Source organism: Mytilus trossulus, unplaced genomic scaffold (genome assembly GCF_036588685.1).
Source record: "Mytilus trossulus isolate FHL-02 unplaced genomic scaffold, PNRI_Mtr1.1.1.hap1 h1tg000261l__unscaffolded, whole genome shotgun sequence".
In the NCBI taxonomy this organism is placed as follows: domain Eukaryota; kingdom Metazoa; phylum Mollusca; class Bivalvia; order Mytilida; family Mytilidae; genus Mytilus; species Mytilus trossulus.
In genome coordinates, this window is record NW_026963321.1 from 219,611 (window position 1) to 235,981 (window position 16,371).

The following is a 16,371-nucleotide window of genomic DNA, read 5'->3' on the forward strand; positions in this document are numbered from 1 at the left end:
CTTGTTTCAATGTTGTTTTTATAAATTAATTATATCTAAGTTTGCATCGTTAATATTGGGCTTTTTATGATGCACTGTGTAATAATTTTGTTTTCATATTTCTTATTTCTTACCAAAACTTAAACTTTAGCAGAAATTATGAAAGTAAAGTAATTTTACAATTTTAAGTGACCACCCCCCACCCCCCTTTAAACTGTAGAGTTTTTCCCTATTATTGTGGGTTAATTCATCCTGTTGTTGTTCTTGTTGAGATTAGAAGCTTGGTTATGTTAGGAAGCAATTAAACAGATCTTTGATACGAATCTATCATTTCAAATTACAACAATTTTTCTTTATTCAGTTGTACCACTTTAAAAAAAAATGTTTTCTAACAAACACTAATGTTTCAGCAAATATGCTTTTAAGCGACAAAGAATTTTGTAACTATTTTCTTCAATATTCACAAAGATGATATAACTTTGTCTTAATGTTGAAAGTCTTGCATACGATACCTTTCGAAATGTTCTGTACTGATTTTCATCTTTTTGTCCTGAGCTTTACTTGTCAGCTTATTTAATATTTTACCTCTGCTAGAACAATATTCATGATAATACAAGCCGGGAGAGTTACTATATAATTCCAAAAATAATAAAAGTGAATAGATTATAATTTTGTTTCTTTGGTGCTATTTGAACATGTGTAATACATCATTTGAACATGTGTAATACATCATTTGAACATGTTTAATACGTCATTTGAACATGTTTAATACGTCATTTCTTGTTCACATTTTGCGTGATTTGTTATGTTTATGAAGTGAAATCAATTTACATGTTTATTTTGACGTAGAATGCATGACTGATTTCTTCCCTAGACATAAACAATTTGTCCGTTAGAAACATTTGACTCTTTAACCAGATATATACGATTGATGTTCAGGAGTCACTTGCCCTCTCGTAATCTTTTTCTTTTTTTGACTGAATGTTTATATTTGTATTGACTAATTGAAGGTATCATATGCTCAATATTTAAATTTCTAGAGGATTATTTTATCCTCATTTCAACGTTAAATCATTTCAAAAATTATCATTCAAATCAGATGTGTTTAGGTGTTACGACCACTTTGGTGTTATTGTGCCCAGTTTTTATGCCTCTGTAGATTTATCTTTACATTTCATGCGCCAGTAATGAATATAAAAGGATCCTTCATGTATACGTATTATATAAATAGCAACCTCCTGTACCTTGGCACAAGATTATGAATTCTATTTTGATGTTTGAAAGTTTATTAATTTTTGTACTATTGTTGAACGATATAAGACGCAAGATGCAGAAATTAAAGAAAGTTAAATGACGTCCGTTTAAAATCCTGTTTACAATCATTTCATAACACCTTACATTACAAAATGTTTTATATATGTAGGGAAGCGATTACTTTTTCTTTTATACAATGATATAGAAATATTATGGAGCGACGAATATTCTTAAAGTTCAAACAAGTTGTATATGAATGTTATTCATTTACACTTTTGAATGTCTCAAAAGGTAAAAATATCCCACAATAAATGTATTCAAATACATTCAAACACATATAGATAGATTGTTGACTGTTGACGTTAATTAAATTTACCTGAGCGAGATGTACATATCCCTTGACAACATACGTTGAAATATTCTACCAATGATTTCTGTCTTCATCAGAAATACAATATTATAACTGGATCTTATATAACTTCACCAAATCAGATTCAAAACAAAATGGCGGAAAGGTACAGAACATACGATTCTCGCCTTCGCTTTTTAGAGAATAATCTTGTTAACCATGATGGCAAACTGGACAAATACAAGTCCAGAAATGATACACATTCTGCTAAACTTAAAATGATGGAGAGAGAATTACTGGAGGTTAAGGCAGAAAATGATGTGCTATATGGTGAAGTTGTTGCTTTAAAATCAGATGGAATAAAAAGTAGAATGGAAAGTGAATTCCAGCGTGATATTAGATCACCACAAAGACCCATTTATGACCAATATAATACGAAAAATGATGTTATCAATTCACAGATGCAGCATACTAACGATGCTAGCAGATTAGTACCACGACTAAAAGATGATTTCGATTACGAATATGACTTCAACGATGTAGATATTCCAGAATCGTCTAGGTTAAAGGGATACTACCGTTTTAAGCAAATTCCATACCACAACAGAATGCTTTTAAATGACAATTATGATAAAATAAGCCCACCAGGCGCTGCTCAACATAAAAAAGATTATAACAGAATCGAAATGCATGAAGGCAATTTCAAACCATACGCTTCACATGCTTACCACACACATCTGACGAATCGTAATCCGGTAAGCTGAGATCTTGTTTGAATTCTTAACATCTCATTGCTTACTGTGTTAGATAATTTTTAGAATAACGTGCTTTCTCTTCATACTTTTTAGTCTTTTTAGTTTAACAAAATACTAGAGAGTTTACTAAAACAGAGCTATTTTTGTAGATTTTTCAGTTTTTTCTATGACGTAGTTGTTTTTTTAAGCGTTAACAAGGTTAAGAACGTGATTCACTTGTGTTCATTGAAATAATTTAATCTTTCTGCCTTATGGCTTGGTAGGCAAACATGTAAAAATGTTGGGGTATCTTTTGATTGATGTGTTCTTCGTCGTCCATCTGATGATAGTGCCAAGCATGGATAATTTCTGTCGTCATCTTCCGCATGGCACTTTTTTAAGTTATTATTTAAATCATGACAGAATGCAACCAAATTTACACAGAATGTTTCTATAGTTTTTAAACTAGATTGATTGTTTGTGGTTTTCAGATACAAACACATTGCCTGAAATATATCCTTTTTGAAATTCTATAGTTCTACTTACACTAGCTTATTAATCTACAACTACTCGAACATTAGCTTGAAAGATTTCGACTAAAATTGCACGAATTCGTATAACAGACACAACGTTTTGTAACTGTTATATATCTTTTTGATCTTGGTAGTTTTATTTTGCTTTTTTGTATACCAAACCATTAAATTACCTTTGACTGATTATAATATTTGATGATAGTTAACGACACACGTCTCTCTTAAAAGACTTATATTTTTATCAAAAGCTTTATAATTTATAAATCTGCTGTATCATAAGAAACCATAACAAAGCGCATATCACATGCTCATTTTTTTACTGTGATGAGAGGTATACAGAGACCGTGAATTAAGAAATTATCCATGAAATCTTATTGATTCTTTGAAAAAAACATTTCTTAAATGTTACCAATTTCAAACTGTAATAGGATCTTGGATATTGTCTTTGTGCTCTTCAACTTCGTACTTTATTTGGCATTTTTTACTTTTTTGAATTCGAACGTCACTGAGTCTTTTTAGACAAAACGCACGTCTGGTGTATATACTTAATTTAGTCCTGGTATCTATGATGAGTTTATATGTTGACATATGCTTTTTCTTCATATTATTCTTCTCTTTCGATTTTTTAGGAATTTTGATCAGCTGTCACATGTTTGATTCAAACTTTAATAGGCGTTTATTTAATTTGAAGCTGATAAAGTAGTTGTATATACCTCATTGTACACACTATTGTATTCCCAATCCTTACATCTCCCTTGTATGTGCCATAAAGGAATGTTTCAATATAATTATTTCATGTGGTTGTCTTTAAACCTTGGTCCTCTTTAACTCCCTTTTCTGTACCTTTGAACTTCTTGTATTGAATGTAAATGTGCATGTCCATAGTTTTGCCTTTTGTTTGCAATGACTTGCTTTAACAGCAAAGCCTTCATTTAGTTTTATCAAAATATATTTATAAAAAGTACTTCGCTAGTTTAATTGATACACATCCATACTTTTTTTATCTGTGATAATTTATTGAAATTAAAATGTATGTTTTGAGATTTATGCACTACAATAAAGCAAGTTTGTTCAATAAAAAAAACGTTACCTGCATGTATGCTGTAACAGCACAGAAAGAATTGCAGTGCTATTTACTTTATTGTGTAGAGTTACGCTAGAGAATACTTAACTAGCTTGAATGTGATTATAACACGTAACCCAGCTATATACATTGAGTCTATATACTTTAACAAAGAAATTATGCTTTTTATAGTAAAAAACTTGCTTTTTTAAATGAATAACATTGTATATTAAACAAAATTATAACTCATTACTTCTGTGTGCCTCACAATTACTGGAAAGACGATTTCTAGAAAATTTTGTTACAGACAACAAAATATGCAGAAACTACAATGTATTATAGATTAATTTTTCATTGCATTGCAATTGTTTTTGAATTACATCCATTAACAAATTCCTATCCTCAGCAAAGTGGATATTATGAAAACAAATTGGCGTCATCACAAATGTGAATAATGTGACCGCACGATCCCAAGGTATTTATTCTAATTTTTGACGGCAGGTGTATCTTAAAAAGATTAAACGCATATAATTGCATAACTGCATTTAAGCGGGTTATTACAGTTTGTCTTTCTTAACGATTAATGTCTGATGTAAGTGGGCCACATAGCAGTTAATGATATCTGTGTATTTAATATAGTACGTCAACGAGCACTATTTTACTATCTTATATACTTCAGCATTTCACTTTTCAGTATTTTTATTTCTAGATCTGATGTTTGCTTTGAAATCTAAACAATTCACTTAAACCTAACTTTCAACTCTCCTTTGGTCTAATATTATTTTGTGATATCGCTTTCTCGTAGCCATTGCTATTTGATAAATGTTTGGGCTAGAAATTCCTTAATACAAGGAAAAGTAATACTGCTTTTAGACGCCTCGTGATATTGAACAGCCGGAAACCCCGGATGTACCACGTGATAAAGATGGACGTTATATTGATGATATATATCTCCGTCCTGAGGAGAAACAGGTCAGAGGTCATATAGCTAGCATGTGAGCTTGTAATTGCAAGTTGCTGTGTTTAGTTGTAGCTAGAGTTTGGTTAAATAAAAGAAAAACATATTTTTTGACGTTGTAATCATTTCAAGCAATAGTGTTTCTTTGCTTTCATTGGCATATAATGTTTAACTGTCATTTCACAACCTCTAGGGCACACCATAAATACCATATGCACTGTGTTTGAGTTGGCTGCGGGCATTAAGAAATTTGTGCACAACAAAATTTATTGGCAACAATAATTTGTATAACACCTTTTCAATTGAAATGGTTTTGCAACAATTAAGGAAGAGCTTCAGTTAGTGTTAGATAAATTATGTATATATACACGTATTACATTATCTTTTAAACAAGTGCTTTCTCATGGAGATCAAATGCAATTTTAATTATTGTATAACTGCTTGTAACAGTATAGTTGACTTGGTGAAGAAATGAAAAGTATCAATTAGTCATTTTATCTAGGTTTTGTACAGCAGTGCACGAAATTTCAGTATTGCAACTACAAGTAATTGAATAGATATTCGTGTCGTTTTGTTTAAATAATTAGTAGCAAATTCGGTAGACTTAATTTCATAGAGCTGTCCTAAGTCAGGGGTCAGTTGTTTAGTGGTTGTCGTTTAATTGGTGTGGTTCAAAGGTGTTTCTCCTTTCTCTTTTTTCTATAAAGATTAAACTATTGGAATTCCTGTTTGAATTGTTTTACGTTAGTCATTATTTATAGCTTGCTGTTTTCCGTATGAGCCAATGTTCCGTTTTGAAGGCAGTACTTTGACTGATAATTTGGTAACTTTTAACCGAAGTGATTTGGATGAGAGTTGTCTCAGTCATTGACATTCGTACCACACCAACAGTAAGTTAATGGTGTTCAAATTACACCAGTTGACGTCCATTAAGAAAATAAAAATCGAAGCACGGACCATACATGTATTATTATAAGCCGACTCTTTAATACTAAAAAAATCAATGCTTAGATACAACAGGTTGGCAACTCTTAAATTGTGACGAGACTAATATGAAATGTATTTAAAAGCCATTTGGTGGTTTTATTGGACATTTAATGGCATGATTGAATGTGTATAACCATTTTTTTTCTTTCTAGACGATTACGATAACAAATATGTGTTGTGTTTGTGGTTTTTTTAAATGTTGTCTTCACTTATACTTTGTGTAAAAAATTGCATGTGTATTAAATATTTGTATGTTTAATAAATCTAGAGATTAAAAAAACCACCTTTTGAACTTTCAATATGAAACGATGTTTACACAACAGCTTAATTATTTCTTTTATAAAAATAACATTTTCATGTGTTCAACATAGTTTCAGCTTTAATGCAATTGCAAATGCACAGAAGCTTCCCTATACTTTATATAATAGATATGCGTAACTGCAAGCAAGGCACAAGAATAATTTTAAATTAATGCATTTTAAATGAACTTGCTAAGGAGCTCAGGGTCAGTTTAAGCATCCGCCTTTGTATTCTAAAAATAGCCATATTAGTCATATTAGTCACATCTAACACTTAATTTTACTCCAAATCCATTTTCCAACGCTTGAGTTTAATATGTGAAATAGAAAACAGGAAAACTTAATAATAATAATAATAATAATAATGTAGAAACATTTTAACAACCAATAAGTTCCAAATTATAACTTAATGGCACTTGCAACACAAATAACGCTTGTTTAGACTAATTTAAAACAGATAACACTAGTCAGAAAAGGTAAAGCGTAAATATGAGAACGTTTGCATAATAAAATGATTTCACGCAGTATTTTTTATATCCATATAAATTTAGAATAACCAATTTTGTGCCGATATAACAATGTTTCTCTTTTCTTTGGTACTATTGACGTTATACTATTCTGTGTACTTGAAAAGTATCAAGCATATACATAAAGGATAATACAAACTTTTTTTAAATAAGAACAAAAATCAGTCTAGGCTATGCAATGTTTTGTTTCTCATGAAATATGGTGCTCTCTAGTGGACCAATTTATTTATCATCTTTTAATTTGTTACAGGTCCGACACAGGAATATGGAATTTGAATATGACACTCAACAACGACTGCCACTAAACATTGCTCCACAGGTATGATACCAATATGTCATTAGATTAGTTAATAGTTGTACCTTTGTTACATGAAAAGTACACAAGTAATAAAAAGATAATATATATACATAGGTATAGGAAGATGTTATATGAGTGCCAATTAGACAACTCTCCATCCAAGTTACAATTTATAAAAGAATTTTTTATAGGTCAAGGTATTCACAACAGAGCCTAGGCTCACACCGAACAGCAAAAGGTCCCAAAAATTATAAGTGTAAAACCATTCGAACGGGAAAACCAACGGTCTAATCTATATTTAAACAAAAAAACGAGAACAATTATAAACCACATAAACAGACGACAACCACTGAAAATATATATAGTTCATTCCATTAGAAAAACTGAGCAAAAATTTCAACATAGGCACTCACTGCTCTGGAATCCTTTTTATCAATCATGCAGTTCCTAGAAAAGATTATCGATACAAGCAATGTTTTCTGTTTGTACCTGAGACGGTTTTTAATGAGACTTTGCTTGCGTTTATCTTCACGCAAATAGGTGTAAAGACAACAAATGTAGAAAAAAAACATTTTTTTTGTTAAATATTGATAATTTCAGATGTTCATTCTATAATACAAAAGCTGTTGACTGGTGTTAAAGTCATTTGAACTATGACAAATGGTTGTAAAACGTGCTTACAGTTGAATTTTGCAGTTATTTTATCTTCCAACATTTGCACTTTTAATGTGTAAACCTTAATTTGATATGGTGTTTTGTATGATTAGGGTTATAACGTTTTAAAAGTGTTTTATTATTATTATTTTATAGACTGACTACAAGTCAAATATCCAGCGAGTAAGTAAAACTATATATAATATTTTAAATAGAAAACTTTTTGTATTCATAACAAAAACTTTAAAGTTTACAGATAACGTCATTTTTATATGATTATAAGGTCAAGATAACTTTGTATAAGTGTAGATCATAATATTTTCAAATTAGCGAAATGTATGTACTGAAAACAAACAAAAAGTGTTAACAAGATTCATAAATCCATAATTACTTCAATCTATGACGTGTCGCTTGCCGATTTTTTGCAAAAAAAACCCAAATCAAGGCCATAGAAGTAAAAGTCCCAATGATGATTTGAACAACTAGCTATATATAGTCCCATTAGTCTTGTGTTTACTCATTGATCAATATTTTGGCATCATATGAAAAAGAATGACAATATTGTTTTTATTTGGCATGAATATCACAAACGTTTTGTTTTAATTGCACGGAACAGGAACTGTGAATTATTCCGACATTCGAGTTTCTTCTTTTCAATAAGTAGTTTTAATATAACTCTAACAATTGTTTTCATATACATGTATGTGGACCTAGGCTCCGAAATGAAGACCGTACATTGACCTATAATGGTTTACTTTTATAAATTGTTATTTGGATGGAGATGATTTCTGTATTGAATTAGTATTTATTTCTGCTCTTTTGTTCAGCCTGCTCGTTCTGAAAGTGGAGCTTACCTGTTCATCAGAACACAGAAGGATGCAATGTTTGATATTAAGAGATCCTTCCAAAGACACAAGAGTATTCTGAAGATGTCTGGTCACTTGAAGGGAATAGCAACTCCAGATAAGGTATTTAAACATCTACTAGATGTATGGTTACCATTCTTTTCGAGATCAATCATCCCAAATTTTTCTTACACTCTGAAGAGCAAACTCATGTTATATAATGTAAATATTTTAAAGATTTAAAAGTACATCGAGGAAAAGCATTTCAAAGAATATTGGTCATTGTCCTGTAGAAATGTAGTCAATGGTAATAAATAATACTATTTATTATAAACAGTAAACCATAATCACATGTTGGTTATTAAAGTCTAAAACTTAGAAAAGCCATAAATAGGCATGTAAATTAAGACTTCATCTAACAAAAAATGTCATCTAAGCGACATCCTAACGAGATGGCATTTATTCGTACCTTTGAATGTACATGTATATCTAGATTCACTATGTCGAGTTATTTCCAAGATATCTAAACATTTTAATTAATTTAGCACAACGTGAAATAAATGAAAACATAATAAATAATAGAAACTTTATTATAAAGCATTAGTTGATATAAAAAATACTAACATTTTTCAGATAAGTGTAATGGGAGATTTCACAAACTGGCATATAAAGTCTCCAATGATAAGGAAAGGAGACTACTGGTATGAGCAAACTGGAAGTAGAAACGAGGAATATGCAACAGACTACGTCATATTGTGTCTATGGTTTCCATCTGTGGATCAGGCTAAAACATGGGTTCATTATGATGTTGACTTCAAGATTTCCTCCTTCCCAGAACCATACGGAGTGGAACTACTTATTTTACCTATAAATTATATTCCTATGAATGGTAAGGTATTTATATTCATATAATTATGTTCTTTCATGATTTAATTACTAGGTTTCTAGAAGACAATATTTATCACTTTTGGTTATGAAGGGTGTCACAAGATGCTAGTATATAAGGAATGTATTCATGCCAGGATAGTAAAAGTTGGGACTTTTTCAGGATACATTTTTTTTTATTTAGGTACCATACAATATCTTGTTTAAATTGTAGCATTCCGAAAACGATTACAATTACAAAAAAAGTATTTAAGATACGTGTTCTTTTTACGAAGAAATACAATAAAATAAAGAAATGTATTGGCTAAATTTGGTTGCATGCACATTAAAGCAGAGAACAATTATTTAATAGTGAATATACAAAATAACAGTTTAAACCCATTCGTTCGCCTTTTTTTATATGTTACTGATCCAAAACCGCTTGATTTAATTTTTGTGAATTGTTTACAAAATTCTACTCATATAATGTATAATGTGTACTCGGACATCCTATTTTGTTTTGTAATTTGAATGATTATTGAAATGAAAGTTGGCATGACAAGGGTCTTTTCGTATTCGAATACAGTACCTATTGCCCGGATATGGCATTATTTTGTGCCATTATTGGTTTAAACCGCTCTTCAACGTATAAGTTTTGGTTTTTCAAATAGTTTGGCCTCAAGCATCACTGAAAAGACATTTATGGTCGAGATGCGCATGCGTTGAAGTATAATTGGTACCGTAAATACTATGACGTGTATTATGCATGTAGGACATTGTACTTCTGCAATTGAAGATTTAAGAGTGTTTGTATTAATCAAACTGGATGTAATGATTTTAATTAAGGAAGAGAAAAAAACTTATTATTTTTTTTTTTCAGATATTGAATGCAGTACCTATGTAATGACAGAATATCCAGAAGTTATGAATAAACAAGCGTTGAATAAATATGTAAAAGAACCAATGGAAGACCTTCTTACAAAAGATAGTAAATACCAGAGAGGTGAACCGTTTGTTGTATGGACTGACAGGATAGTTAATGAGAGAGGAATGTGGACAACGTCACGAACAATGGTGGCTGTTCATAGATTCAACTCATTAAATCAAGCCAGGGAATTCTATAACGATCGTAAGTGGTTGCACAAAACAGATTCACGATAATGTTGAGTGTTATAAAATTGTAAATTAAGGGAACTGTAGTTTACCGATGTTCAAATTTCAAAAACTGACGAAAAGACCAATCAGACTAATAAAGCAAAACTAAGAAAAATCGATGAACTTCAAAAGGAGCGAGACAAAAAAATACGGTAAGACTTTTATCTAAAAACTGTCGACGTCTTACGTGTGTGTATCATATTATACTAGGTGAGAGAATGACGTACCCGGCAGTTTACATAAAACCCAACATATTGGCAGACGACACTGATTAAACACGAAATTTTGGACCACAGTATTTTGTTTTATGTTTCTTTTGAATTTAAACCAGAAATTTAGAACTGGCTTTCCTTCACTCTTCTGAATATTCAAATCAAAAGTGACCTTGCAGCCAAAGTTAAATTTCAGAGTTCAAACAAATCCTAAATGAGATCTTTTCAAATTAATTATCTATACAAGTATTCATTCAGCAAATAAAATGTTACCAATAATATCTTCTGGCATTGCGATGTTTTGATTAGATGAAGATACTAAAAATATCAAAGTTAGTTCTTAGGGAGAACAAACAATCAACTTATGCTTGCTGGTCATAAAGTATGAAACTATTAAACTTGCAGATTAAGTAGTAATGAGAGTGAGACAAAGGTAATGATATATGCCTTGTTTTAAAGCAAGACATACATTTTGTCGAGCCTGCGACTTTTGGCGCAAAAGTGAGACATAGCGATCACACATGACTGACGACGACGTGCACAGACATATACCCTATGGTTAAAAATTTTGAAATGTTCTACACTATTCTGGATTTCTACAAAACTTGGACAGAAGCTTGTTTATGATAAGACAGTATCTAGAAGTAAATTGTGCAATAAAAAGATAGTATCTAGTGAAAATGTGTTAAACACACCCCCCCCCCCCCCCCCGGTTTTTTTTAGCTTGCGACTAACCGCAAATGTAGACGAGACACCGGGTTCCGCGGAACCCTTACGAATTTTTATATAAACACTCTAAATGTTGAAAATAACCTCGGACATGGCAATGAAGTTACTTGATTGATTGTTTCGCTGAAGTTTTAATTGAATGTTACAGAGAATCTTTTTTTGTTTCTTTTCAGCTCGAATAGAAAACATGAGAAGGGAGTTGAAGGACATTACAAAAGGAGGAAGACATACAACTGTAATGTTCCAGCTCGTTGACTTTGTCTAAACTCAGATGGAATATCAGAACTCACTCAAATTCAATCAAAGTATTGGCTGTGATGAACTAGAGATTCTGTGATTAAACTGCATATAATTTTGTTAATATGTCATCTTATTTATTACTTTTTTATCCAAATACATCTTGTTTTAACAATTAATCACTAAGCATGAAAGCAATTAGTTATATGTTTATTTCGTAGTACAGCTGTGCCCTTTTGAAATTTATTTACAAAAGTTACAGATTCATGAAAAGAATGGAACAGATTTAGTGTAGAAGTCATATCCTTCAAAAAGAAGAATCAAATAATGAAGTACTTGGACGATATTTTAATTATTCACTTCTAATACTATGTCACCTATTTAACTCAATTTTTAATATTAAGACATTGTTTAAAACTTCTTTTCGATGTATCAATTAAACATATATGTTATGCAATTTTGAATACTGTAAATTCAGAAATGATTGCTTGCATTTATTATTGCGATTCTTCAAGAATGGACAAAAATGCAAGTTTTATTATTGCGATTTCGAAAAAGATTAATGCAGGTCAATATTTTGGGAATTTCAATGCGGGTTCTTCTTATTGCTACACTCACCCAATCGAATTTACTCGCATTAATAAAAACCTCGCAATTATTTCTGAATTTACAGTACTACAATTTGAGTCAAATTTTGTAGATATTATCAAAGACTTAGCTGACTAAAATGTTTGGACTGTTTATTTTTTAACTATATTATATCATTTGGTCATATTTTCTGATGAAGTAGTAGTTACAAAATCACACGTGAATTACCTTTCTTTTATCACCAAGTCAGCTGCACTACTTTTAATCTTATTATTCACCGCTGAGTAGTTTACTTTATATTGCACAACAAAACACTTCATAATGTTCTTTGTTAAAGCATAGTATGTATAAGCGTCATTGTTTTATATACCTGGGTTATAATTGTTCAGAAAAAGTTGTCAGTTTATGTTTTATTTATATAATAAAGAAGATATTTTCATTGATCTTGTATCCCAATATGCTAGAAGTATTAAACACATTACCACTGAGTTAGGCATATCGATTAAATAGTTGAACATAACATTAACTTAACGAATTCAAATGCACAATAGAGGGGCGAAAATACCAAAGGGACATTCAAACTCATCAATCGAAAATAAAATGTGTGTATTGTATAACGTTACACTTTAGGGAGGTATAAAGGCAACAGCAGTATACCGCTGTTCAACAGTCATAAATCGATTAAGCTAAAAACAGATCCGGGTCACAAACCAAAACCGAGGGAAACAAAGGTACAACAACACTAAATATTGTGTCGGGCATTTCGAGTAAAAGTTGATAATAACATTAGCATTGCAAATGACCATGCAGAAAATGCGTATTTCAACAACTTATGTCTCCTCATTAAGATTGAGGTCAAATATAAGAAAACCTGAAACCTAATAGAATTTCGACATGCGTAGTCAAACGGCCAAAGAATAGACAAATCTGGTGAGGAATCATAGATTTGTGTACTAGAGTGATAAAAAGAGTTTTAAGGATTAAAAAAACAGCAACTCAGACAGTACTTCTTTCTTAAGAACTGCACTGAAAAATGTACACATAAAATAGATAAATCAAAACCATTGATTTTGCTGTGTTCTTTGTTCTTTGCATAACATTTTAGGGAGGAATTTCAAATCGATCATTTTCATGTTTTACCCATTTTAAGCACAAAAATTAATAAATAGAATTAATATATTCTTCGATTGATGTAGATATGTCATGTTGATATCCTTATTGGTTTAATTGTTTAAAAAAGAGAGATGTGGATAGGAGGTTTAAAAATCATACATCGAAGACAGACTAGCAACATCATAGCCCTAAGTTTTAAGAATGTATAAAAACACGTCATAAACAGCTCTCACAAAACCAAATATGAGCAACACAAGCAACAAGGAGTGAACTATTTCACTAGTAATATATTTCGTTCGGGAAAACATAACTTAATGATTCAAAAAGATTTGCTAAACATCGTGCATGATAGTAAACTAAACGGTCTTATAAACGACAATAAATATAATTGGTCACAAAGGAGTTGATCGGTAAAGGACTTATTAGCATTAACTTCAATATTCATAGCATACAAAACAGCATTGTTTATGGTCATTCATCCTGTTGTTTTATGAGTAAATTTTCTTTCTGACTAAAGATAACAGAGTCTTTAGTTGTGCACATTGTCAAAAATGGATGAAGAATTTTATTTGAAGTAAAATGTGTTCATGTTCATTGTGTTAATTGTTTATAAATTGTCATGATGCTTTCTCATATGGTGATAGAGAAGTCCAAGAATATCTGTTTTCCCTTTCATGATCACCACATTATCTTCAATTTTCTAAATAACAATACATATGTATTTTTGAGATTTTTTCAAACACACAATACTTGTAAAAAGAGACTTATAAACTTAAGAGATACTTGTACCTAATTTATGTTTATTATAAAAATCATAAAAATATAAAAATCAGTGTCTATTTTTTTTGTTTTGAAAAAATCTACCTTTTTGGGTATGTATCAAATACGTAAATCTAAGCTCGGTTTTGTTTTGGGTAAACTTCATAAATTGGTATCGAAATGGGTGTTTGTTCTACATACACGATACTAATCAAAACCGTCAGAAGGCCACTTAGATATGAAGTTGGGGGCATTGCTCCAAAATAGGTATTTCTACTTTTCTTTGGATAAGCCTTAGTGTGTCGAATGATTTGACATTTTATATAATGCACGCATTTATTTTTACTGTATTCCTCGTAGTGTCATTTTAACAGAATTTTTAACATTGTTATATAAAATGGCGTATAAAATTACAATCCTGGTACTTTTGATAACTATTTACACCACTGGGTCGATGCCACTGCTGGTGGACGTTTCGTCCCCGAGGGTATCACCAACCCAGTAGTCAGCACTTCGGTGTTGACATGAATATCAATTATATGGTCATTTTTATAAATTTTCTGTTTACAAAATTTTGAATTTTTCGAAAAACTAAGGATTTTCTTACCCCAGGAGTAGATTACCTTAGCCGTATTTGGCACTACTTTTTGGAATTTTGGGTCCTCAACGCTCCTCAACTTTGTATTTGTTTTGGCTTTTTAACTATTTTGATCTGAGCGTCACTGATGAGTCTTATGTAGACGAAACGCGCGTCTGGCGTATAAAATTACAATCCTGGTACTTTTGATAACTAATTATATAAACAGGATGTTTGGCTAGCCATAACAGATCATAACACAAGGTTTAATCCATTATTATTTTCTTAAAATGGCCAATACCAAGTTTGGAATATGACGTTTGTTAGCAAATAGTTTGTTTCTGCGTATGTTGCATTGGCGTTTGTTTTTGTTGGACTTCAGTTTTTCTGTTCTTCCGTTGTTTTCCTCTTATAGTTAACGTGTTTTTCTTGAATTGAGTTTGTAACCTGTATTTGTTTTCTCTCAATCGATTTATATGACTTTTAATATTACGGTAAATAATTGTTGCTTTTATTTGTACATCAAATTTACAGAAAATGATCGTAGATCGTATCAATGATATGTCATGTCTATATCATAGAGCGACTCCCGGAGAAGTGAAACCCTCGAGGACGAAACTTCCAATATCAGTGGCGTCAATCTAGTTGTTAAAACTGATCGGAGATACAGAACTATCAATACTTAACCATGATATTTTTTATTTTTTTTGTAAAATCAGAAAAAAAACCTGGTAAAATGCGTTCTCCAGATATCACTTCATTACCCCTTCCATGATTTTCTGGTTGGAAAATCATTAATTTAACTCTTTCAATATATGGGTAACAAACGTTTGTTTTTTTGTCAAATGAAATGGACATAAAAGCAAACTTGTTTCATTTCATTTTTCAGTTACCAATCTAAATAGATAACCGTTTCTCATGTCATATCGTGTTAAAATTGCACCACATACCACTAGTGTGACATCTGAGAAGGAATTTCATGATCGTTTAAAATTAATGTATTAGTTGATTTGTCAATTCTGTTTGAGTGTAGGAATCAAATTAAATTGGATATTATAACAGGTAAATTGATGAAAAATATGCTTTTATTATTCAAAGGATTGTTTGGGTTTTTTTTTTTGGCAGGTGCTGGGCCTATAATGCATGCGTTTACAATAGACAAACTAATCTATTAAACCTTTTCCGTTTAATGAAGAAAACAGAAAATGGGCTAATCTTCCAGTATCATTAATAAAATAACTGGGACTAAATTTAGCGTACTTGTGATGCGCTTTAATTGAGTATACACAGAAAGTTTCATTGAAATTTTTCAAGTAGCAGAAACATTTTGCCATGTGAAAATCAATGTTTGTTTTGTATATTGTATCGTTTCCATATATAAGACAAACATGTCAAAGCGGCAATAGGTTAAACCTTCCGGAACACCTGAGACCACCCCCAGTTTTGGTTGGGTTCGTGTTGCGTAGTCTTTAGTTTACTTTGTTGTGTCTTCTGTACTATTATTTGTCTGTTTGTCTTTTTTTAGACATGGCGTTGTCAGTTTATTTTATATCTATTAATTTGACTTTCCCTCTGGTATTTTTTAAACTCACCCTGTATAACCCCGATACAGATGAAACCGGACGTTGACGCGTCCGAGTCGAGCACACCGTATAGC

At 31.1% G+C, this 16,371-nt stretch overlaps 1 protein-coding gene across 10 annotated transcripts in view; it reads left to right on the forward strand.

Moving 5' to 3' along the window:
• Nucleotides 1-12,706, forward strand: part of LOC134701723 (uncharacterized) — a 35,399-nt gene extending 22,693 nt beyond the window's left edge. For 7 of the 10 annotated variants that reach the window (XM_063562857.1, XM_063562858.1, XM_063562860.1 and 4 more), the window contains 8 exons: nucleotides 2,044-2,337; nucleotides 4,786-4,884; nucleotides 6,934-7,002; nucleotides 7,792-7,818; nucleotides 8,463-8,603; nucleotides 9,114-9,369; nucleotides 10,225-10,473; nucleotides 11,614-12,706. In XM_063562857.1, the coding sequence (XP_063418927.1) occupies nucleotides 2,044-2,337; nucleotides 4,786-4,884; nucleotides 6,934-7,002; nucleotides 7,792-7,818; nucleotides 8,463-8,603; nucleotides 9,114-9,369; nucleotides 10,225-10,473; nucleotides 11,614-11,705 (1,227 nt within the window). In that variant the 3' untranslated portion in view covers nucleotides 11,706-12,706. The remainder of the gene's footprint in view (nucleotides 1-2,043; nucleotides 2,338-4,785; nucleotides 4,885-6,933; nucleotides 7,003-7,791; nucleotides 7,819-8,462; nucleotides 8,604-9,113; nucleotides 9,370-10,224; nucleotides 10,474-11,613) is intronic. The other 3 variants (XM_063562861.1, XM_063562865.1, XM_063562866.1) reach the window with 3 other exon arrangements.
• The last annotated feature ends 3,665 nt before the right edge of the window (nucleotides 12,707-16,371 follow it).